The sequence below is a fragment of the Pollachius pollachius genome (assembly GCF_949987615.1).
Source record: "Pollachius pollachius genome assembly, chromosome: 3".
NCBI lineage: Eukaryota > Metazoa > Chordata > Actinopteri > Gadiformes > Gadidae > Pollachius > Pollachius pollachius.
The window spans coordinates 10,162,435-10,188,263 of NC_136936.1; the positions used below are offsets into that span (position 1 = coordinate 10,162,435).

At 43.6% G+C, this 25,829-nt stretch overlaps 2 protein-coding genes across 3 annotated transcripts in view; one reads left to right on the forward strand and one right to left on the reverse strand.

Moving 5' to 3' along the window:
• Positions 1 to 388: 388 nt before the first annotated feature.
• On the forward strand, positions 389 to 13,246 carry LOC307073319 (NACHT, LRR and PYD domains-containing protein 12-like). 2 transcript variants are annotated; one of them, XM_079733061.1, is made up of 14 exons: positions 389 to 467; positions 1,318 to 1,346; positions 1,488 to 1,589; positions 2,216 to 2,312; positions 2,422 to 2,541; positions 2,617 to 2,730; positions 2,864 to 2,933; positions 3,112 to 3,346; positions 3,840 to 5,625; positions 5,851 to 6,021; positions 9,871 to 10,044; positions 10,275 to 10,448; positions 10,637 to 10,683; positions 11,319 to 13,246. In XM_079733061.1, the coding sequence occupies exons 4-14, from the start codon at positions 2,230 to 2,232 to the stop codon at positions 11,864 to 11,866; spliced, it is 3,522 nt and encodes a 1,173-aa protein (XP_079589187.1). In that variant the 5' UTR covers positions 389 to 467; positions 1,318 to 1,346; positions 1,488 to 1,589; positions 2,216 to 2,229; the 3' UTR covers positions 11,867 to 13,246. The 2 variants fall into 2 exon arrangements, with proteins under 2 accessions (XP_079589187.1, XP_079589188.1); XM_079733062.1 differs by lacking the exon at positions 389 to 467 and having other exon boundaries at positions 485 to 1,346.
• Positions 13,247 to 23,601: 10,355 nt separating this feature from the next.
• tenm4 (teneurin transmembrane protein 4) overlaps positions 23,602 to 25,829 on the reverse strand; it is a gene marked incomplete at both ends in the record, with an annotated part of 154,725 nt that continues 152,497 nt past the window's right edge. Inside the window, 1 exon segment of the mRNA XM_079732971.1 lies at positions 23,602 to 24,360. Coding sequence (XP_079589097.1) covers positions 23,602 to 24,360 — 759 coding nt within the window.

A 25,829-nucleotide genomic window follows, 5' to 3' on the forward strand; every position in this document is an offset into this window, starting at 1 on the left:
AAGCAGTGCAGTGGCAACCATTGGGTGCCGCTACACTTGTTGCCAGAGTGACACTACGGTTTCCTTAAACAAATCAAATCATAGTTTGTTTTGCAGCAAGCCATCATAAGCAAATGGATCATTATTTGGAGTGCCTTTAAGCCTAAGTAAGCTACTCACTCTTGTGCTAACTAACTTTTCTTTCCTATTCAAGAGACCAGAATTGTTTTTAACGTCAAACAATTAATCTTGGTTCACATTCAGATCCCAGACTCTGATCGTCGTACCGAAGGCAGTGTCATGAAAAACGTGGGTCCTAAATATGCGGTCCTAGGACTGCGATTCTGCAAGTCATCCTGCAACTGCAGCCTTCTTATCGCGGGGGGAGGGACTTATTATAAGGAAACGGTAGTTTCCAAACTTGAGAAAAATATCAACGCTTGTCAACTTTTTATTGATATCAACGGACTGTACGGAATCTTTTTACGGTGAGTGAAGGAAATATTAAAAAGAATGTCCACAAGTGAAAGAGCGAATGTTTTGTCTGAATGACCTCTGCTGGTATGAACTGTTTGGGTGGTGTATCTAACGTTATTGGCTAACGTTATAATAATAACGTAATGTGATGGAAGGGTGGAGGTGATGGAGGGAGGCCAGGCAACAATATTTTTTTCATTCCCTTCGATAAACACAAGACGGGTGTGTATGACCGATACGTCGGTCATACAAAAAAAAAGATTTGAGTTGTAATATTATTTGGATGCACTTTTCTTTAGTATATGCGTATACACATTCTTTTATCAGTTAAGGGTAGGGTATAATGTCCCCAAATTGTTTTTCTGTAATCAGTGGAGATGGACGCTTCTAATGTGTCGTCCGTTATTATCGTTTAATGATTATTAAAATAGTTAAAAAGTTAAAAAAAGGTTCAACGTTAAGTTAGGTTTACTGTTTCAAAGTCACATGCAGGTTCATTGATGAACAACTGAAACACAAAAGCCAAGTTTATAAATCATACGTTTTTAGTAGCGAAAGCCTTTTAACCTTTCTTAGGGCAAATTATTTATGCAGCCAAATTATGCTATTCGAGTCAGTGATATTAGGATGACACTACAAACAAACGTACACATTATGCAAAAGACAGACATCCGAACAAATCCACCCTCGTAATAGGTATTTATCATTACATCGTTAGGCTAAATCAGACAGTACAGTGCAGTACAATGCTGTTTATACGTAACACGATGATATGATGAACATTGCTGCAGTCGCTAATGTGACCACTGTCGTTTATTGTGGTAACAAAATGGTCCTTTGCCCCCCTGGCTGAGTGCGCAGCAAACCATGTTTGTAAGCTGGGAAAACAAGTAAGTATCCACTTTTGTTTTTAAGCTGCTGCAAAGATAAAATGATAAAGACCAGAACTTCAAAATTAAGTAAAATAACAATTGATAGCAAAGCAGATATGTAGAAATGTGCACAATATTATTTCATTCTCTGAACTACAGGGGACAACCAAACATACCATCAAGCATAAAAGAAGCATCATATAATACAGATATGGAGAATTAAGGCCTGCCCACCTTTGCACCTGAGCAATAATCAAACTGGTAAGAGATAACAACATCAGACTCAAAACACCAACAACAAGTGAAGTCCATGCAACTTGATTTGCCAATTTGCACACTACACAAATAATATAGAATAATTTTAACGTTCTCTGCCATAAGATTCAACGTTTGATTTGCCAAAGTATCCACTTCTGTTTTTAAACAGCCCATGAAATTCACAACCTAATTCTTCTTAAAAAAAATAAAGACAAATAGTAATCATAATGAATAATAGATGTTTTGTCTAAAATTGCCAATTCTATCTACAAATTTCAAATAACAGAAACAAGCGGACAGTATGAGCGCATGATGAAAGTGTATTGTTGAGTGTGTGATCGCAGTTCTTGATTCAACAACATTACCGCAACTTATTTTAAGCTAGGAAAAGTACACGTATACCTGGCTGAATATGTGAATGAATATATTTCCAGTTTGTGGCAAAAGTGTACCCTACATTAATTTAACCCTAACCTTAACCCCTTAACCTAACATAACTCTAACCGGGTTGTTTGGAGAGAGTGAGAGACAGAGACAGATGTGGAGGGTATTTGCCTAGGGATTGTGATTTCATGTTCGGTATTCAAATATAAGCCACAGAAACAATATGTAGTTGTGTTTGCGTACAGGTCTCCATTCTACTATGAATGAGGAGAGAGAGGAGTGTGGTCCCAACGCTAAAACCACTCTGTCTGGGGAACATGGCCGCCAGAGCAAAGCTAAGAGGTAAAAAAAGGATCTTTAACTGTCTGACTGTCCTTCTCAGAGCTCAGCAGTGATATATTATGACACAATTGTTTGTCTGAGTAAAAGCTGTGTGTGTCTTGTGTTCAAGCCCAGAGCAGCAGAAGAGAGTAAACTCCCCTGTACCATGGCGTGTCTCCATGAAGAGTGATGGGTCTATGGATTTTCCTCCTAACTTTCAGGATGGAAGTCACAAACGTGCTGGGAACAGGTATGATTTATCAAATCATTTATCTAATTAAAAGACAACTACAAATCCTTACTTCCAGATTGGTTGTTTTTCTAGTGGGAAGCATGAGGGTGCAGTCTCCCCTGGACCCAGCTGTGTCTCCATGAAAAGTGACCGCTCTATGGGTCTTTTTCTTGACTTCAAAAAAGGACGCCCCTCCAGAGAGGAGAGGTAGGAGTTTCAAACTGATGATGGAAACACATCAGTTGATTGTTATCAGCCTCTACAGATACTGATGTTAAGAAGTCAGGAGAAATACAGTAGAACCAATTTGTGTGTGTGTGTGTGTGTGTGTTCTCCACAGACAACACCAGGTGTGGTCAAAGGTTACCGGTGCTCAGTCTGCACCGCAGCTTCAAACAGAGCTGATCAAGGTGTGTTAATATCCGAAAATTAATTTTACTTTAGCTCAACATGAACATTATAAAGCATCTCGTGTATAGTCTCAAGGCTTCCTTTTTTAGACCAGTGGGACGTGAATCCAGGATAGATGCTTCCGATGTCCGCAGTTTGTTCAGAGTAAAATTCTCATTGACATTTGTTATTTTCCAGATGGCTGAGAAGAGGGCACACGCTTTTGTGGACAAGGAGCTGAAGAAGCTCTGGAGGGATATTTTCCTGTATGACCCACAATGCTCAGAGACTCCGAGGGAGGAGGAGGACGAGGAGGTGTTGGATTGTAAGAATGAGGATCAGAGGAGGCGCGCCATAGAGGGAGTGGTAGACATCACAAAGCTCTGCCTGATGGAGCTCAACCAGGAGGAACTCGCCGAAAAACTGAGGAGCGGTAGGTGACTTAAAAACATAGAAGTGACTCTTCTTTTAACAGAGCAGTAAGGGACATTTATTTAGAAAACAAAAGATCTTTTGACATTTTTCAAATAATTACAGTAAAAATAGAAATAGATTCATATTTGGAAGAGCAGTCTCTTTCTACATTTCCATGTGGAAATATCTCTATTCCTGGAGGTTAAATGGTTTGATCCAGATATGTCAGGTTATTGTGGGGGTGTCAGGTTAAATGGTTTGATCCAGATATGTAGGGTTATTGTGGGGGTATCAGGTTAAATGGTTTGATCCAGATATGTAACTCAGTGGAAGAGATGTAACACCATCTTTCTATATCAGCATAGCAAATCACTTTCCACTGCTACACAACAATAATATAACTCCTTAGCAAGTCACAAGATACATCTAAAGTCAAATTTAAAGTACCACTTTCATCAAAACCAATCGTATTGTTGTGGAAATCATATCATTCTCTGGTTTGTCTAATTTAGAACCTGTTGCTGTCGAGTGCCAACATAAAATCAAGGCTCATCTGATGGAGAAGTTCAGGTGTGCGTTTGAGGGAGTCGCTAAAGCAGGACTGCCAACAGGTCTGAATACCTTCTACACAGAGCACTACATCACAGAGAGAGGCAGCGGAGAGGTCAACAAGGAACATGAGGTCAGACTGATTGAAACAGCTGCCAAGAAAACTGCCAAGGAGGGAACAAAAATTAAATGTGAAGACATCTTTAAACCCTTGCCGGGACAAGATCAACCAATCAGAACAATAATGACAACTGGAGTAGCTGGTATTGGTAAAACCGTTTTAACACACAAGTTCACTCTTGACTGGGCTGAAGGCAAAGCCAACCGCGACATACACTTCACATTTCCCATCTCTTTCAGAGAGCTGAATTCACTGAAAGAGAAGGAGTTTAGCTTGGTGGAACTTCTTCATCATTTCTTTATTGAAACCAAAGTGGCGGGAATCTGCAGATACGATCAGTTCCAAGTGGTCTTCATCTTGGATGGTCTGGATGAGTGTCGACTTCCTCTGGACTTCCAGAACAACCAGATCTGGACTGATGACACAGCGTTGACCTCGGTGGACGTGCTGCTGACAAACCTCATCGAGGGCAACCTGCTTCCCTCTGCACGCATTTGGATAACCACACGCCCTGCGGCAGCTAATCAGATCCCTGCTCAGTGTGTTGGCATGGTGACAGAGGTGAGAGGGTTCACCGACCCACAGAAGGAGGATTACTTCAAGAAGAGATTCAGAGAGTATGCGCTGGCAGGCACCATCTTCTCCCATATCAAGAAATCACGAAGCCTCTACATCATGTGTCACATCCCAGTCTTCTGTTGGATCACTGCTACAGTCCTGGATGACTTCTTCAAAACATCCCAGAGAGGAGACAAGATGCCCCAGACCCAGACTCAGTTGTACATCCATTTCCTGAGAGTTCAGTCCATACAAGGGATCAGGAAGTATCATGGGAGTGCAGAAACAGATTCTCAATGGAGTTCAAAGAGCAGGGAGATAATTGTTTCTCTGGGAAAACTTGCTTTTAACCAGCTAGATAAAGGCAACCTGGTCTTCTACGAGGCAGACCTGGCAGAATGCGGCATCGATATCAGAGCAGCCTCAGAGTACTCAGGAGTGTTCACCCAGCTGTTCAAAGAGGAATGTGGACTGTACCAGGTGAAGGTATTCTGCTTTGTCCATCTGAGCGTCCAGGAGTTTATGGCTGCCCTTTATGTCTTTCTGTCCTTCAGAGACACTGGTGTAAATCTGCTGTCAAAAGAACAACTGAACTCGCAGGAAGATGAATTCCTCCTCCTCTACCAGAGTGCTGTGGACAAGGCCTTGCAGAGTAAGAACGGACACCTGGACTTGTTCCTCCGCTTCCTCCTGGGTTTCTCTCTGGAGACCAATCAGATTCTCCTACAAGATCTGCTGGGACAGACAGCAAGTAGCTCATGGACCAATCATGGAATAGTGTTGTACATCAAGGAGAAGATAAGTGGAGATCTCGCTCCAGAGAGAAGCATCAATCTGTTCCACTGTCTGAATGAGCTGAATGATCATTCTCTAGTGGAGGAGATTCAACAGTACCTGACATCAGGAAGTTCCTCGAAAGAATCTCTCTCCCCTGCTCAGTGGTCAGCTCTGGTCTTCATCTTACTGTCCTCAGAAGAGAATCTGGACATATTTGACCTAAAGAAATACTCAGCTTCAGAGAAGGGTCTTCTTAGGATGCTGCCAGTGGTGAAAGCCTCAAAAACATGTCTGTAGGTTCACTAAAAACATGTATTATTATACACAAAAACCAATACACATAGGCCTACAATATAAGTATTAATGATATGCAAAAGACTACAAACCCTACAGTGTGAATGATACAAGCTATTTAATAATCTGTTTTTATACAATATATAATTAACATGAATAAAACATACAAATATATATTTTTTAAATAACAGCTACTAATATGTTCCTGTTTATTTTTTGTTAAGGCTGAATGGCTGCCGGCTGTCAGAGAGATGCTGTGAAGCTCTGTCTTCAGTTCTCAGCTCCAACTCTTGTCTGAAAGAGATGGATCTGAGTGGTAATGATCTGCAGGATTCAGGAGTGCATCTGCTCTCTGCTGGACTGGGGAGTCCACACTGTACACTGCAAACTCTCAGGTCAGTTCTACTTAGTGGTGTAACTGCAAACACTTACACCACAATGTTCCATATCAGAAGACATTTGAAACCTCTAAACTACCCCCTCCAATGTCCTCCTTAATGACGTCTAAATATATCAGCTCATAACTCCCCACCTGTGAGGATCACATTCATCACAGGCATCATTGGATTGTTCAACCTTGCTGTTAAGGTGGATATTCTAGTACATTCATATGCTTGCCATTATAAATAGAAACATGAACACAAAATACAATAAGTGTCCCCCCACGGTGGTAGTAAATAAATAAAATCTTTATACAATTTGCATAGAAACAACTTTCTGTTGCCATGACGATGAAGTAGGTGTAGGCTAGGTTATATTATTATATATCAGTTTGTTAATGATGGTACAAGGTGTACGTTGTATTCTTATGCTACTCGTTATCATGTAGTAAGGCCGTAAGGTGAAATTAAGAGTTGTTAACTTAACTTTAATAACTGCCTCTTCTTAGAACTGTCTTATCTGGATCTTTTTACTTTTTAGGAACTTTAATAACACGTTTTATCTTGTATTTCTACATATTTAAGTACTAACATTCAAAGATCTAACTTTTATTTCACTTACATTTCCCTTTTATTTATAATGAAAAAGTTAAATACTTCTGTTATTCGAAACACAGTTCTAGTTTTGGCCAGGTAACATCATTTTTAGTTTGGGATAATCCTTTAGTCTCCCGAACCAACATATTGGAATAGTTCATTAAGAAACTCTATACAAACCAAGGACCTTCAGAATCAGGACATATCAAGTCATTATTTCTTCCTTTCTAAAGCTGGTCCCTTTAAACAAATGTGATATTATTTTAATAACTCAAAACACATAGGATATAAAAAATAATAATAATAATAATATTGCTGAAAATAGCCCCGTAGAGTATACTTCTTTGTGGTTGCATTACCAGCAGCCATAGATGCAACATTGTAGCCAGTGAAAAACGAAAAAATTCTGACGTGTCCATATATGGGCAGAATTAGAATAATTTGTTGCAAAATGTTGCAAATTCAACGTAGGTATTCTTTCTTCTCTATGCATAGCGCATCTTGTCGATATTGCTGTTTCGTGCTGCTAGCCTTTTAGTGAGATCAGAGAGTGTTGAGGACAGTAATAAAATATCTTTTGTAAGATGGATATAAGAAGAGAGACCCGCAGTGAATTCAACCCGGTCCACACTTGACATCGGGTAGGTGCATGACAGTGGTACCGTAAAACTTCAATAGGATTTTATTTGTTTCAATCACTGAACTTTTAAACAAAACTCTTGCTCAGCAAATATGGGAAATACTATCAAATGTATTATTTAAACCAGTATGATCGATCGAATAACGCCTGCACGCATGCTAACACACACACACACGCACACACACACATTCACACACACACACACACACACACACACACACACACACACACACACACACACAGGTGGAGTGGTAATCGGGCGAGTCGGGAGAATTCCCTGTGGGCCGTTAACGTTTCGGGGCCGCCGGGCTGATTACTGCGAGATAACAATATTGTTATCTCGTTCAAAGTTCCTTGCAGCGCCGTCCGGTAGCCTGAGCTGTGCAACCACAACCTCTCACTGACTCTACACACGCAACACATACAGGGCCCTACCTTGCATCCGGCGCAATTGACTTAATCACTGGCGCATGTGTCGTTGCTAGTTTGCAACTGGCGCAGAGCGTTCTTTTCCCTCCTGCATAATGCATGCATAATGCTGCTTGTGCACCTCGCGCATACACTTTGCTTCTCTCAAGCCACACATTCTTGGTAAATTATTTGGGAAAGAACAGCTGATACATCGTGTACATGCCCATAACTTTTAGGATTGATGAGTATTTGATTGTGAGAAAACATTGTTTTACCACGAGTGAGTGTTAAAAAGAATGAATGAATGCGGGCGCGCGTGTGTGCGTCCATCTGTTTAAACACACGCAAACTAAACACGTAACGCATAATACAGTCCATGGCAATGTATATTAACGGGGGGACACATGCATATTAGGAACACAAGTCGATAACGATAATGCATACAATACTGATAAGAAACGATGTTTAGAATGTATTGCGTATATCATTAAATAGAACCACAGTTACCGCATATCATATGTTATATCATAGACGTTTTCTTTGCCGAAATTTATTTGAGGACTCAATATTTCTGAAGTTGTGGAAGAAAACCTTATTCCATGTGTGAATTAGGCCGTATTATTTGGCCATAAACTGAGGCATTTGAAGTTTGAAATTCATGTGCATCTGTCTCATCGGAGACTGCAGACGCGCTGTCAAAATATCCACCCGTCAGAATCAAATGCGCTCATGGCTCTTAAAGGGGATGGGAGCTGGCACTCTCATTGGTTTAAGGTTATTGTGGGGCCCAAACCACACCTACGGGTAATTAGGCTACTTCAGACCAACCCTTTTTAGATTTGCGCCGGGCGCAAGTCATTTTTTGCGCCGGTAAACTAGCGACATGGCCATAGAACCGCCCACAAAGCTACTTGAGCTTGGCGCTTCTCACTTGCGTTTCAGACCGTTAAAATAGGGCCCACGATCTGTCAACGTCGCAACCAATTTGATTTTTTGTAGAGGGGAGTAACTGAGTGCCCCCTCCTGAAGTTGAACAGCCCAGGTCGGCCTTGAACTGCGATTGGTCAGAAAGACGTAACAGCTAATGACAACATTGAACTCTCGTGCAGGCTCGAACAGAGTGACACACAAACACATTTAAGGAGTTTTTCACCCGCTCGGTATGCAGCTTGTTCCACGCTTAAAGCACCCAGGCTACTAGTATGCGACGAGCTGGGGCTCTCATGTCCACCCCTGCGGTGTATTCCTTGTCCGCAACCCCTGCCATCCAGTTGTCATACGATTCATGCAGACTGGCTTTGAACAGCTGATTTCATGGATGTGCTTTGCGTGTGCCGTGTTTTCCCGCCGATGTGGTGAAGCATATGGTTATGCTTTTGAGAGCTTAAATAAATGGACTATATAAGTTGACTATGAACAATTATTGAAGTTTAACATTTTGTTCAGCAAATTTGACAACTGACAGATGCAATGTTGTAGCCAGTGAAAACCGCGTAATTCTGACTGGCAAATTTGGAATCATTTGTTGCAAAATATTGCAAATTGTATTCTCCATGCATAGCGCATCACTTCGATATTGCTGTTTAGTGCTGCTTGCACAGATTCAGGAGACCCGCAGTGATTCAACCCGGTTGAATTCATTGGGTAGGCTCATGACAGTGTTTATTTGGCTACAAGCTTTTCTAATGTCTCATTTTGGCTGCTGGTGTATGTTGTGCACTTTCCTATCCCTAACGTAAACATTAACCTACTCAGTAGGCCTGCCCCGACGTGATTCAGACATGACGATTGGTCTTTCCTTTCCTTCTCAAACTACGTTACAATTGCATATTTCATCAGCCCGATTTTCAAATTTTCTCAGGGTAGAAACCCCCAAACCCCCCTTTTAAAAGGACTCTAACTTCTGTGCTTTAGCCCCGAATGTTTTAAATTGCTAGCGACGCTCATGGCTGCGTGGATGATCCCAGTGACTTTCAAATCCATTCATCTGCCCGGGTCCGGCTCAGTTATGGCAGAGAGAGACAGAGTGTAAAAGTATCCAAAGGCACGCAAATTCCATAGTGATAGAGTAGGGCTACTAGTTCTAGTAGTTGTCCCTCATTTAAACATAACAATAGTCACTACAGGCGAAAATCTTAAGGATAATTTGGTTAATTTTAATATTTGGGTCCAGCCCTACACAGTTCCTGACATTTTCCTGTTCATTTTGTGTGAAGGCTGAATGATTGTAAGCTGTCAGAGGGATGTTGTGAAGCTCTGGCCTCAGTTCTCAGCTCCAGCTCCTCTAGTCTGAAAGAACTGGACCTGAGTGCCAATGATCTTCAGGATTCAGGGGTGAAGCTGCTCTCTGCTGGACTGGGAAGTCCACACTGTACACTGCAAACTCTAAGGTCAGTTTAACTTACTGGGAAAACTTTGGGATTTTTCAACCTGGAGCCTATTTTCCGATCATTTCGATCAGAAAATGATCAGAAAATAGGGTCAAAGATGAACCTTTAATGGAAAAACAAGATTTCATATCAGAAGACATTTAACAGATTTACATCCATAAAAGTTCAAATTTACAACGTAAATATAGAATTTGTATAGTGTGTGTGTGCGTTTGTGTGTATCTGTGTAGGTTGTCTGGCTGCCTGGTCACACAGGAAGGCTGTGCTTCTCTGGCCTCAGCTCTGAGATCCAACCCCAACTATCTGAGAGAGCTGGACCTGAGCTACAATCACCCAGGAGAATCAGGAGTTATGCTGCTCTCTGACGGACAAGAGGATCCACGCTGTAGTCTGGAGACTCTCAGGTGCGTAGAGGACAGCTCAAAGCTTAGCGACAAGGTCTCCTACAAGGGATTCAACCACCTGCTAGATGAAGTGGTTTAAAAATGCAAATGTGACTCATGTTGTTTAGAAAGTGATGATACTGCAGATTATGAATTAAAATGTTTCCATGTTTAAAAACAACCAGCTGCTCTCACTATTTACCCCCCAGTGTCGAGCATGATGGAGTGTGGAGGCTGAAATCAGCTCTGAAGAAATGTAAGTGTCTGTTTGATTTGATTAATCACAACACGCTAACTATTTAGATTAAAAGCCCATCAACACTGCATTAGTTAACTTAACGTTAATAATTATTACTAAGTTTTTTTTACCATATGATGGTGATCATTTGTACTTATTAGTACAAATATTACATGAGCCAGTGCATCATAATAATTGTGATACTTCTAACATTATCAACCATAGTAATTATGTCTATTTTATATTCAGAACATGTTGTACCATTATTCTTGTTGCAATTATTATTATTATTATTTTATTTATTTATTACTTTATCACTTACTCCAGATATTGTAATTTGGCTTTTTGAAATGTTCCAATAAAACATGTGTTCGAACCAATTGGAAATATGTTCGAAATGAAATGTCAGGTCTGCATGGTGAGAAACGTCTATAATGGTGCAGCGTACTTGTACATTGTTCAGGGTAAAACAAAGGAATTATGCTGTTGATTCTAATTAGAATAATACAAACATTTGCTTTGTGATGAAGGTGTAAACCCCAAACACATACAGATCACTTCAACATTATTTAATGGCTCATATTTGATGAACTACCTCATCCTTTTATTTCCTTGTGTTTTGAAAGCCTTATCATGTCTTGTTCTCCCATCAGATGCCTGTGAACTCACACTGGACCCAAACACCGCCAACGTAAATCTCACTCTGTCTGATGACAACACAAAGGTGACAGTGGTTGAAGAAAAACAGTCGTATCCTGATCACCCAGAGAGATTTGACTTCTTTAAACAGGTGTTGTGTAGAGAGGGTCTTACTGGCCGCTGTTACTGGGAGATTGAGAGGGAAGGAGATATTGCCACAGGAGTGACATACAGAGGAATCCCAAGGCTAGGATATGGTGGTGATAGCGCATTTGGATGGAACAGCAAGTCCTGGCGTCTTGATTGTCGTGAAAATGGTTACACTGCCTGGTACAACGGTATTAGAACAGAAATATGTCTCCCCCCCCCTGGCTCCAACAGGTTAGGAGTGTATCTGGATTGGTCTGCTGGTACTCTGTCCTTCTACAGAGTGTCCCCAGGTATTGAAGGGTCCTCAGACACAACGACACACATCTACACCTTCCATGCCACATTCACCCAGGAACTCCACCCTGGGTTTAGGTTATGGAGTTCTGGGGCCAGATTCACGAAAATATCTTAAAAAGCAAGTGAACCCGCTGCTCTTTTTTTGTGTTTTTCCATTTGCACTTTGGGCCGTGCCGAGTCAGTACTTGACTTGTGTTTCAGCTACCAGTTTAAACAAGCCGAGCCGCACTCGGCCCGGCTTGTTTGGCCATTGGAGATGGCCACATCTTTGGACATCTCCGAGATCTGGCCAAAGCGTGCCTGAACCCCCTCCAAGGGGGCTGCAATGTCGTCAGCCCGGGTTGCTGTTTGGAGCAAGATGGTCTCTCACATTGTAGGATATATATCTATAGAAAAGGAAATAAACAGTGCGTTCTTGTGTAAGAGATGAATCACCATTCAAAAGTATGGCTAGAGTTCTCAACAGGTTGTCACTTAATCATTCATTTGTTTCTATAACTATATAAGCCTAATGAAAAAGGATTTTCATTAGACGATTTTCTCTAGCAGAAGCAATTAGCTTGTTGAAAAAGGACAGCTTTCTTTCAGATTAGTCTTGGTCTAAAGACCTGACATTGGACAATATTTCACACTATGAGATTGCTGATATCAATGTGTGTACTGGCCAGGCCAGTATAGTAAAATGAAAAAAAAAATTGTACCGTTGTTCTAGCATTTATAGCATCGCAGTGAGCGATGTTGTAAATTAAGTGCGCCACATGAGTGGCATGAAACTGAGAAGCTTAATCTTATCTCTGACATGGACATCAAAATAAACCGCTGACCAGACAGAGCTCCTCGCGTCCACCCACCCTGCCGCCGGTGGCTCCTGGCCTTGACGTCGAAGAGCATACCAACCTCGAGCATCGGCATCAACACACACCGTAGTGTTGTACTATAATTGTCCGTTTAGCCTAACCCTCTCTTGGACGCGAACATCAAAGTCAACGGAATGAGCTCCACACATACACTCCGTGGTTTTATACTATCTATGTGTATACGTTTCTTTAAGTAGCTTTTCCTGCCAACCAGTCTTGTGAACGTTCTGCTCAGCTCAGAACTCAAGTTGCATTCTTTTCGTGAGATCAAAATGCTTCAGAAGCTCACTTTGACGGAACAGGTGCTTAACTTACACTGCAAGCTCTCAATTTTCAAATCCCATATAAACTTGTTTTTTTAATAAGAAATTACCTGAATCCGCCCCCTGCCCCCGTGTGTCATCTGTAGGAAAACAAACACACACACACACACACAAAACACAAATATATACAGACATACATTTCAAGCATGTTTAAAAACGCATACACATGCATTCAGGCCTTCATGCGCGCACACAGACACACAATATTTGTATCGCTTGGTTGTTCATTGCTAATCCATCTCTGTATTCCAACTGCTGGTCTGTGTTACTTAGTGGCACCATTAGATTAGAGGGGAACTCTGCGGGTCGAGCCTGGGGGAGGGGGTGGGGGGGTGGGTTCACACCCCTGATGCAAAGTTTGTTTGTAGTAACTAGTAATCTGTGTTTACATTTGGAGTAGATGTATCTTTACGCCTGGAACTACATGTATTACTTTGTCTTGTTTTAATAGCAGCTGTTTTTGCTCTGAACAAGTCAACTTGGAGAGTTTAAATGTTGAATATACTCAAGGGCTTTTTATTCTGATACGTTTTGATTTGATAAGCCTGACACGGAACCTGATTTAAAAGAGATTGAATATTGTATTCTTAATAGGAGTGGTCGATGGGGAAAGCGAATGATGTTCATTTTGTGAATGACAAACTGAATATTGATTCCCTGTGTTCAGTTGTGAACACTACAAAAGCAGAACATGTTCAGTAATTAAAGATATGTGCACACCTGTTTATGATTTTTCATGTAAGGGACAATTTATTCTGGTCTGTTTTTTAATAAAGCATAACGGTATTAAACAACTCAGTGGATCCAACTGGATTTTGTGTGTTCAGCCGATGATTCTTCCCGTTTCTTCAGTTGAAGGCTTAGCAGATGTTGCTCTACACACAGCACTCGGTTGGTTATCCTAGCTGCACACCTGGAATGTCTTTCCAGCTTTTGAATCCCAGCAGATCTCAGGTATCCTGCACCTGACGTTGGCCCTGTTTTCAGCCCCCCCCCCCCCAATTTCCTCCACCACTAACACATACAACGGAGTATCCATCATCAGCGTGTGAAGCGAGGATATTGCTATGCACTTCATGTTTTACCATGATAGTACAATAATAGTGAACAATGGAATTTGTTTAATTGTGATTATTAAAGTACTGTGTAATCTAATGGTCATTGTGCTTACAGTATGCAAGCACTTATGTAAAATCTCTAGCATTTGGTGACAGTAGCTTAGTGAAGTGGCAAGAGTTAAACTCCATCTTAAATGTACTGGCCTCGATTCCCAATGTCCCCAGCCTAACCAGTAGGTATCCTATAAAGCAAGATGCCTCCTAACCCCTACCTGCTCCTTCATCCCATGTATCTGTATTCACAATAATTAGCTTTGGATGAATGCAACTTATTAAATACAAAAAATGTAGGCTTCTTAATCAAGCCATGTTTTAGCAATCTTTTGCATTTGAGCAGTGAATCCATCATGGTGCGGTTCACCCTCTGGTCAACTTGAGAAGGTTGAAGGGGACAGGTGTGTGTGTGTGCGTGTGCGTGTGTGTGTGTTTGGAATGGTTGCAAATCCTTTGGTCACACACAAGTGCGCGTGCAAAATCCAACCACACTAAATCAACACGGCATAGACATAATGAAAAGTTAATTCAAGAAGGTAGGGTTGTTAAACCGTATTCCTCCTTTCACCACAGTGACTAAATGACTCAGTGAGAAAATGTAGCACTGGGTCGGGCTGTGTGAAGTACAGGTGCAGCGATGCACAGCCAGCAGTTGTCCTCACAGACCAATATTAATCCCTAGATAAAGGAGCTGTATGAAATTAAGTACTGTACTTAATCATAAAACAGTGATACATCATCAGAGATTAAGTGAACTTGCTAAATGGAAATACCGGCTTCCAGAGACGTGCGGTAAGGTCCGTAGCTGGTGAGGCACTGACTTTTTCAGTCACATTTACAAATATATGAACCCAATTGTTATATAGTACCGGCCTTGAATCATTATCTTCTATGTTTGCAGTCAGAAATGTTTTTTTTAAAAACAAACTGATGTAGTGCACTTGACTACTTAAAATAAGTTAACGGAAGCATCCTGTAAACACTGTGGGCTCACGCATACGCCCCCTTCAGTAAGGCAGAGGTACTGGCTGCCTCATTTCATGCTTTTTCAGCGCGTCAGATCAGCATATTTAGTCTTGCAGCAAGACTAATGTGTGTTATAGACATACAGTGTTATAGACATACATCAAATACATTAACTAGTTTAAGTAAAGTACGATCATACAATAAAAGTGTCTACAAACATTACATTGGTAACAACGGTGAAAAAGCAAACTGGGTTGAGCGCATGCGCTCTACCCAGTTTGAGGGATGGCGCAATTCTCGGTGAGGCAGCAATGCTCGCTGCCTCAGCCGGCCTCAGCTTGCGTATTTCCCCTCAGGAAAAAGGCAAGTTCAGCGATTTTGATAATAAAAATTATTTAAATAATTGGAATCGTACATTAATTACATTTAGACCACAGATCAGTAGACAAATACCAATATATAATATTTTTTTAATTTTATCATAATTAGTTTTTTCTTTTCATGATGACAGGTGGGGCTCTGCCTCACCTGCCTCCCCTGACTGCACGTCACTGCCGGCTTCTCTGAAGCAACAGCCAGTGTATGTTCTCCTTTGAAATCACGGTTCCGGGTCAGAACTTCAGTAATTGTCTTGGCCTGTATGTCTTTCACTATTCTCAGAGTAAACCGAGTTGGCAGATATGGAAGAAATTGTCACAGAAACACAGCGTGCTGTGCCCTTTAAGACAGCAAAGGAACTGGATCAAGTGAGATTACACAGGATTCGACCAGACCTAGAAAGCACTGTCGTCCTACGAAAAAGCTTCACGAACAGAGCCGGGCTAAAACACGGGTGATCTTGAGGGGTGCATTTGAAAGATTTAGACAGCTTAGAGCCCAGAAGGATTTCAAGATTAATATACCACATGAGCTGTGTTTATCATCTGTTAACATAACATAACTTGTAAATGTATGCACTACTAGCTGATCAATGTCTCAAAATATTAGCCTATGTTGCGTCTTGCGACCGTGTTTGTTCAGTGTCCTTAACCTGGCAACCCGCGTTAGTGTTTGGTCTAGGGAGGAGGGGAAGGCGGATAGTCTCCGATACTGGGAATTTGGATCGTGGAATTAGAAAGTATATTTTTCCAACATGGTCGTTTCTTGTTCCAACACTGAAAAGTTTGCGGTTCACGTGATGCTTGAGCCAGGAGTGTTTGTTTAACATGACCCAGGTCTGGTCTCCCCATGATGTGGAGGACAGTGTTCATAATCTACACTGCTGCACCTTTAATGAGCCTCTAATTTAGAACCATCGTTGAAAATAACACAAGAAACAAACACTTAAAACAATAAGACAATCTCTAGCCTGCTCTGTGTTGCTACCATTATAGAGACAAACAAGCAGTCAATTCACACAGAGAAATGAAAGAAGGAAAACAACCCTGCCTATTCTCCAAAAAGATGACATGTACAGCATTTTATAAACTGGTCGAATATTGTCATGGAAGTTCCTGGAGAAGCGCATGCGCTACTCACCACCAGGGCTCGCGGGGACCTGTGACTACCTGCTTTAGCTCCTGAGTCACACACACATTACACATTATTTCTCTCTCACACACACACACACACACCCACGTTATTTTTTCTCTCTCTCACACACACACACACACACACACACACACTTTCTCTGTCACATAAAGACACATTCTCCCTTTCTCACACACACACACACACACACACATTCTCTCTTGAGTACACACACATACACATGTCATGAATAGTGAGGTTTTCGCTACAACCTTTATGTAAAGGTCACACTAACCTTTAGTAGGTTACGCGGTCTTCGCTCTCCTCCTTGTGTGGGCTATGGTCTCCGTACCTACCGAGAGGTACAACGTACCGCCCTCTGACCCAAATCACACACTCGTCTTGGTCTTCAGGAAGATATGTACCTGCTAAAATACTCATATATAGCCTACACACCTATTCAATGTATACTTGTTTGATTTATAGGCCAAGTCATTTCATTTGTGCACTATCATTTTATTTGGAAAATAGAGGTAGAGGAGAGCCGGGTCGATTGAAACACGGGACGATTGAAACACAGCGATTTCCTCGAAAACCACGCAAGTATTTAACGGCAAATTTCGTAACTACATTCAGCGCGCAAGACTGACCAACCCCGGGAAATTTTGTGTAATGAAGTCATACCGTTCAAATGTTATCCCCGTGAACCTGTTTTTGAGTGCGGCAAGTAAAATCTTCTGTGCGGTAGTTTTTTTTGTAATAAACAGTTGTGTTTTTTGTTTCATGGCATAATAATATGACAATACAATGAATTAGTACTTACACCTGTCCTAAGTGTGTAATGTCAGAGTTTTGAAGTTAAGAGGCAAAAATGGTTTGCCTCTTAATGGTTTGCCTCTCACCAAAGTGCCAGTAGTTGCTGTTGGGACGATTGAAACACTTGTTTCAAACGTCCCGCACGTCAACAGTTTGCTTAAAATAAATAACAGGATGTTCAACTGCGTATCCCTAAACATGACTTAGGACAGGGAAATAAGTAAATTAAATGAAAATGTAGTCGTCCAATCGAAATGTGCATCTTGACAATTACGCAAAGGACAAAAATATTTTTTGGCCTATTTATATTATGAGAAACTATGTGAAATTTTAGCAATGTCGAGTACAGTATTGTAGCGCCGGTCAGGGAGAGACGGAAGAATGAGACGGGAGACAGGTTTCAACCGCTAGTACCACTCTCGCGCCCCTTACACCGCACGACTGCGACAGTTGGTTCTTTAATTTTAACAGCGAACATAACAGAAACACGGGACACCTGACCAACACACACAACACTCTCACTAATGGTCCCGATCACACAACGATGGAACAACACACAATTAATAAAGACCCCAAACCCGTTAACCCCACTTAACCCCAACAACAGAACAAATCAACAAAACCCCTTTTGTCAACTGACAACCCCAACCCCAACTCCCAGAATCCCCCGCGGCTCCGGAACATGGCGCCCACACCCGTGGTCGCCACAGTATGTTGTCCGGTATGTTGCATAAAAACAAGAGTAAGGTCAATAGTTACTGTTTAAAATATGCTGTTTCATTCGTCCCGCATATGTGTTTCAAACGTTCCGACTAGGCGAGGCGTTTCAAACAAATGTGAATTTACATTCAAAATTAAAAAACAGCGCGATCATCCAACATATGTATTAAATAACACTTGTAACTAAGAGAATACACATGTGAGTTGTTGATCATATGATGAAATTATTTGTATTAATAACATCATCTTTGAAAAAGACGTTAAACTGAAAAGTGTTTCAATCGACCCGGCTCTCCCCTACATACACACACAAAATATTGCCCAATATTCAGAGTGAAGTTATGCCCTTGGTTGCTGTTCGGTTTATCGACTTTGAGACACACCTGAAGGAATTCTCTCTCCCCCCCCCCCCCCCTCCCTCTCTCTCTCTTTCTCTCTCACTCTCGCTCTCTGGCTGGTTGGCTTGCTAGGTCCTTGCCCCATTAGCTTTTATGCCTTATATGTCATTAGCATAACTGGTAGACAGGGGACAGGGTACGCAAATGGTTCCACACACAGACTAAGCTCTTCTTTTAGCCTGCCCTGTGGAGCTAGTTAGCTAATTTGCTAGCCTGCATGTTTGCTAGCTCTGGGACTAATGGAAACCCCCAAGGTAACACACTATTTTATCCCCTTCTGGGAAATCTGACACCCTAGTTTAGGCCCTGTTTAGGCCATGTCCCCACTCATGCGGTTACACATGTTTTCCCTGTTTTGGCCTTCTGTTCAAACTGTGGTTTTGTCCCCCAAATGCGTTGAAGACATTCAGAGTCCCACCGAGACGTCATTTTTGAAGACACTAAAAATGGTCTGTTGCAGCAGCGCTAGAGAAAGCATATGAAAGCAGAGGATTTCGAAAAGACAAAAGTGTGATAATTGTGACGTGTTCCCGGCATCTGCGTCTGGCTAAAGTTGTCCGGACTTATGCATGAGACAGGGCAAGTCTGGGCCGCTAACTTTTTGCCACAAATTCAGCATTCTAACATTTAGCAGGAGTGGTGTGGATATGGTCGGAGCGACTCCTGGGACAGCAGAGCGAGTGGAAACAAGACAGGCTTTATTTATTCTTTCTCCTAGTGTCGTCCTCCATGACATCCACAGAGATTATTGTACTTGACGTTCCCCTAACGGTTCCCGTGACAGCAGCTGATGCAGAGTGATTGACAGGTAGCGTCTGTTAGACAATGTTTTTGATGTTTCTCGTGGTTATTTTGGGACTGCGTCCGTCAGAAATTTGTTCCGCGATCACAATAACATTTCATGGTTGGATGGCATCGCCCGGAATCCCGTCTGATTTGCTTTTTGAATTTTGAAAGCTGGGAATTTGAGTACAGTTTGCGTACATGTCACAAATGTATACATTTTTTAACCTAATGTAGAGCAGTTTTTATGTACTGTATCGGCCCATTTTTTACTGGAGAACAAACCCAGGTGTATTCAAAATCAGAAGGGATTTCAACACATGGCAATCTGAGAGAAAAATCCCAGTAAGTACTATAACTAATATAGTAGGTACTATAACCATGTGGACAAATACATACTTACAGAAGACACAACTCTAGTGTGGAGAAGAGGGAGGAGCCTTAAAAAATGAGGCATGTCTGATGGACGTTAAGTGATCCTGATCGCTTAGATGTGCCTTCCTGCCAAACACACATAATTCTGTGGTTTGGAGAAGTTGTGATGAGATTATTGAGAGTATTTGTCTCTTAAGTCCTTCCATTTGCTTGAAATGATCTGCTGCCCCAGTGTAGTTAGAGCTTGGTCTTCGTTGGTTAAAGTCAGTAGATCACTATGTCCTCCTATATGACTCTATTCTCTATACAAAGGAATCAAAATATAGTTTGAGACTTATTAAGACACCAGCTTTTATAATTCTAGCAGCCAACCGCAGCTCAACTGTCACGAGTCCTCCGACATAACTCCAGAAGAACAGAACGTTTTGACCCGCATTGAAACCCGCTAGAAGACATCCGCCACAAGATTTCAAATCCGGCGGTTAAACGCAGTGAAAGAAATAAAACGTTAGTCTAACATCACCTAGAGCTGTAGTGGGTCGTGACAGCGATTCAAATTGCACCGACGTCGAACAGAGAGCGAATGAATAAAGGGAAGGGTTCATTTCCTCCGGTGCAAATTAATGCTGTGTGGAAAAACACACCGCTCTGCGGCCGTCTGCTGAGGTTAAACAGGCTGGCGTGCGTGCTCCTGGGTGCTGTGCATGCGTGCTGCTCCCAGGTGACTTGCACCACTGCGCCTGCGGAGAGTGTAAATGTTCCGTCTTCACCCCCCTGCCACCCGGGTCCCCAGACACGCTTTTAGCCCCAGCGGCGCCCGCATAACAAAGTTATCAGTTTTAGGAAACACCGCCTCACAGCCCAGTACGGTGCTCGCACCTCTTGACAGTTCCATTAGCGGTTTTCGGGCCAGCGCAGTCGCAGACTTGGAGGCCTGTTTGTATTCCTGACAGTTCAACATATTTATTGTTGGATTAGACTGTAGCGTAAGTGTAACACGGCAGATGTCTGGCCGATATGGGACCACCACGGTGAGTTGGAGGACAGGTGGGCGACAAAGACGTGTGGCAACGCGACTGAATATTAAATAACAGCCCCCCTGCTAGGTTATTACACAGACATATTTCATCTCCGATTACCCTCGTATCTGTCAGCGGGAATGTACTGCAGGGTGAAAATTAAGGTTTTGCCTCGTTGACAGCGACACACACCTCTGCGATGGAACATATTGTCGGAGCATATGTATTTGTTGTGAAGAGACTAGGCTTAAACGTTTTTCGTTGGAAGGAAACTACTTAACATGTGGGTTGTGAAAGTGTTGCGGAGGCAGGAGTGCTTCGAAGCTTGACAAAAAACTCACATGAAATGTAAACACAAAATATTTCCTTTATTTATTTTTTTCCCTACCTAAAGACTACACAGAATCACTGATGTAGTTCTAAAGAGGCCTCTACATCTGCAGTATTTTACAGCTCCACATCTTCCTATATACAAGTTTACAGAGAAGCGTTGGAAACACAGTGTTGAGAACAATCCCAAACCTCGGGGCAGTCGACTTAAAAAACGAAAACGAAAATGAAAAAAAATAGTCTTTATGACGCAACATTTCTCAGTGCAACAGTCCACAATGCAAATATCCTTCATTCAGAGTATGTTGAACATACATACACATTTTTTTTGTGTTAATTTTTTTAAGTTAAAAAAAAACCATGTCACCGCAATGATCCAACAGCAGAAATAAGAAAACATCTTCACGTTTGTACAGCTAGAGACTCTCACTGACCCCCCCCCCCCATACCCATCCCCCTCCCCCTAACACATTCACATCCTCCACACCAGAAAGCAACGCAAGGTCGGCAAAAAAAAAACCCGACCAGCTGGGTCTCGTCATCGAGGGGTTTCATATCCTTCAGGTGAGTGACATTTTCACCGCCATAACTCGTCAACCCCCATCCCTCCCACCGCCCGGGGAAGGGGGGGATGAGGACATATGGGAGAGCAGGGGAACGTGGACCAGCGGTAATTACGTCCTGGCAGATTACATCGCGTTTGCAGGCGTGCATCGCTGACCTTTTCACTGCGCCTCACCTGCAGGTTTAAATGCGCTGGAACCCGGAGGCATGTTGAGATACGCTAACCTGCGGACGTAGAGCTCCTCAGACGCATGCACAGCGCCAGGCGGGTCGCCCCCCGAAAGGCCAAACGCACTCCCCCACCCCCTGCTTTGCAACCGGGCGGCGAGCCGACCTATCAGCAGCGCCGCGTCAGGAGCAGCGTCTTCATTCCTCTTTGTCTTTTTTTTTATAAGTAAGCCGACATTCACAAACTCTTCAATCACAGGCTTTATAAGGTTTGAGATATTTATGAGGAATACTGAGAAAAAGTACATTGCAAAACAGAAGGAAACACTGCGACTGTAGATGTCATGGAGGTCCGCTGTTGGGTGGAGTCAGTGGCTGAGTGGAACCTAAGGAATAATCTGACCAAACTTAAAACCATCTGGTATAATTTATTCCGTATATGGAATCACCCTCGAGTACAACATTCAACAATAAATGGGACGACAGTTCACTTGTTTTTTTTTTGTTGTTTAAATTCACATTTGTTTATACTGTTATTTCATATAGTCATGTTATGAAACACAATTCAAAGTAATTTCAAAACCATTCCCGTAAAATATCGCTCGTTTAATACGGACATTGATTCCACAGTTTTGCTCTGACAGTGCTGGCTCTGAACTATACGCTTAGTGAGGAGTTTTTTGGACCGCTGTCAAACAAGGATCAACCAAGAAAACATTCTTTTTTTTTTTTCTTCTCTGAAGCAAATTCCAAAATAACTAAAAGCCTGAACAGAAAAACATGACCTATTCCTTTGTTGGCCTCGGTGCACAATGCCAGCTTCATAAAGCCTTTTGAGACATTTCCCAAATTTTAAAGAAGGCTTTCACATGCACAGTGTGCCCGACGGGCCTTCAAGGCTCGGGCAAGTAGCAAAGCCTTTCCTAATAAGAAAAATAGAAAATGAAATAAAACAAAATTCAATGAAACAAACTACAGGACATCACGCAAATGAAGGTGCTTTGAAACATTTGCTAGGGGGTTTTTCATTTTTTAATCAAGGGCTCACCAGCGACGACGCCGATACACACACACACGTTTCTTCCATCGCGTTTGCGCCACCGGGGGCTACCAGGTTTTCAAGTATAAAACAAAGAAAGCGGGAGGGGATCTCCTTGGCGTGGTTGAGAAGGCAGAACAGAGCAAGCTGGGAGGGTGGGGGCAATCTGCAACTCTGGGGCCGAATGGAGCCAGAATCGCACAACAACACGATGGATTATCCACAATCCACCTGGGGGTTCCCACACCGAACCACCGGCGGGCTTGATGGGGTGGACATGGGGTACTTCGACTTTTTCACCACGGGACCCAAAAGACAATTTCAGTGTGTCCGCTGGGGCCCAAGCACATACTCAGAAAATTCTTGAGCACACTTGGAATTGCCGATCCTTTCGGAACAGGGGGTTTCTGTGCATTGTCAGGCCGTGAGCCACCTCCAAGTGGACCGCGAACCACTTTAGGTCCCGACCCATAGTTTAAGAGACTCTGCAGTAAAGTCAGGAAATTAAGCCACAAACTAACACCGTGTTCCTCCTCTGGCCCAGAGGCCCAGAGCCACTGGGGCGTCTCCCAGTGGGGGGGAGGAAGGGTTATCTCTGGCTGTAACAAGGACTCCTCACCCCTCAACCCCCCTGCCCAGCGTTTTAAAACCACAAATGGGACACAACCGTCCAAGGAAACCAAGTGGTGGTGGAGTAGGCAGCTGTCTTTGGCAACAAGTCTGGTGTGTGTGTGTGTGTGTGTGTGTGTGTGTGTGTGTGTGAGGGGATGCGTGTACATGTGTGTGTTTTCACGCGTGTGTGTGTGTGTTTGTGTAAGTGTGCGCGAGCGTGTGTGCGCTAGTCCCTCGCCAGCGGAGCCCTGTGTTCATGTCACCTGCGGCCCACCTCGCTCTGTCTCATGAAGTGGACGTTGTTGACGCTGTCGGCCAGCTCGGGGTACTGGTCCACCGACACCACGTAGAAGCCGTCGTAGCCCAGCACGCGGCCCGAGCCTAGCAGCTGCTGCTTCTCGCCCTCCGTCCAGCTCCGCGAGCACTCCTCACCGTCCCGCAGTCTCTGGCGCTCGCGGGCCCAGGCGCGCGCCACCGCCCGCTCCCGCGCCGCCTCCAGCACGCGCGCCTTCTCCTCGTCCACGCTGCTGCCGTAGCGCGTGTTGAGGCTGAGCGCGCCGTACTGCAGCTGGATGTCGGTGATGCGGCGGGTGCGCCCGCCCACCACCGCGTTGACCTGGGACACCGTGAGGTTCACGCCCGTCTCCAGCGTGCGCCGGCCCACCGTCATGCCCAGCAGGGCCAGGTCGGCCTCCACCGAGCCCATCTTGACGAAGTAGTGCGTGTCCATGCCGCCCACGGTGAAGTGCAGGTCCTCCAGGTACGCGGCGTCGTTGAGGATGGCCGCCATGCGCCGCCCGTCCTCGTTGGCCAGGCTGATGATGTCGGTGCTCATGCGGCCGTCGCGGATGGCAAACTTCACCCCCTTGCCGAAGATGGAGCCGGAGGACGCGAACTGCTTCCGGGTCTCGGCCTGCGGGCAGCCGGCGCCCTTGGCCCGGTAGATCTGCCCGAAGCGCTCCAGCTTGACGAAGGACTTGAGCTGCCTTTGGACCTCACACTGCACCCCGAGGAAGGACTGGGCCACACAGCAGAACATAAGAACAGCGTCAGTCCCCGGGCGCAATGAAACAAGGCTTAAGAGAGTACAGCTTCAGTTAGCATATACTGATATTCATTATACAAATGAAACAGGGAAAATAAATATGACAGGAAATGTCTATTTCATGTTGACATTATTACCAAGCAGGTAGAATCACTTGAAATCTCATTGTTCAGCCTTTAAAAGACAAGACAATGCAACAACAACAAAATCGAATCTTGGTCAAAATAAAAACGGTATTGATATTTTATGTCAATAACAACACCCTAGCTCTACAGTCCCTCCAGCAGCCAGAGGGACCCCCCCCCCCAAGGGCAACCATGGCTCCGAAACTAAAAGAAACACAACAAGTGTAGCTGGAGACTCTTGCTCCTTCATTAGCACATCAAACATCTCCACCACTCTGCTGACGGCAGAGGATGAGACGGCTCTTCGTGCCGCTGTGTTCCGCTGAAACGCCATGATTAATAGTGTTGGTTTTATGGGCTGCTTTCTCTGCGAATACTAATGTTAGATCTAGCCATTGTTTCCCCTCCCCCCGCCTCCCCTTTCCCTTCACGACACCATGATGCTAAAAGTTTGCTAACAAACAACAGAGAAACCCGCAAGCCTTGAACGCAGTGGGGGGGGGGGACAAACATAATTAAAATCTAATTCTGAGGAAATATTGTGACACGAATTTCTAGAGGACATTCTTTACGTCCCTGTTTGTTCATTTTTTATCAGTCTTGAAATAATCCAATATAAAAAAAACGTTTAACCTACAGTGAGGGAACAGGGAGAACAGCCTGAGCCTTGTTCATCAGGTCAAATTAAATCGAATTTAGGTGCCGCTCTGACAGGCCGTCCAAAATGGTGGACCCTGGTTACACAACGGTTGGTTGGCAGCCAAGCCTGGCATCTTTGAAGTTGTGAACACACCACGCATCGCCCCAGCGGGGGGTGGGTGGTTTGGGGTGTGCGTCAACGCGTGTTCGTCTCTCTGATCAGTGGTGACATGCGTGGTATTTTAAAAACAGGGTGACATGCCACTCTCCTGACAGCCCGCACTGCAGCAAACATGCAACCTGGAGTCAGTGGGAGGGGACACCACACACCACCCACAACACCACCCCCTCACCAGCCCTACCACCACCATCAGTAGCACAACTACAACCAGTAACTCCTTAACCATGACCAGCACCCACACCGACACTACTACCACCACTAGCACCACAACTACAACCAGTACCTCTACAACCAACCCCATAACCACTACTAATATCAGCACCAGTACCACCACACCAGCTCCTCCACCACCACCAGTACCTCAACAACCACCCCCTACCACCAACATAACTACACAGCCCAACTACCCCCAGCTAGCCCACCACCTCGACCACCACCACAATCACTACACCACCTCCACCACCATCAACACCACCCCATCAACCATCATCACATCC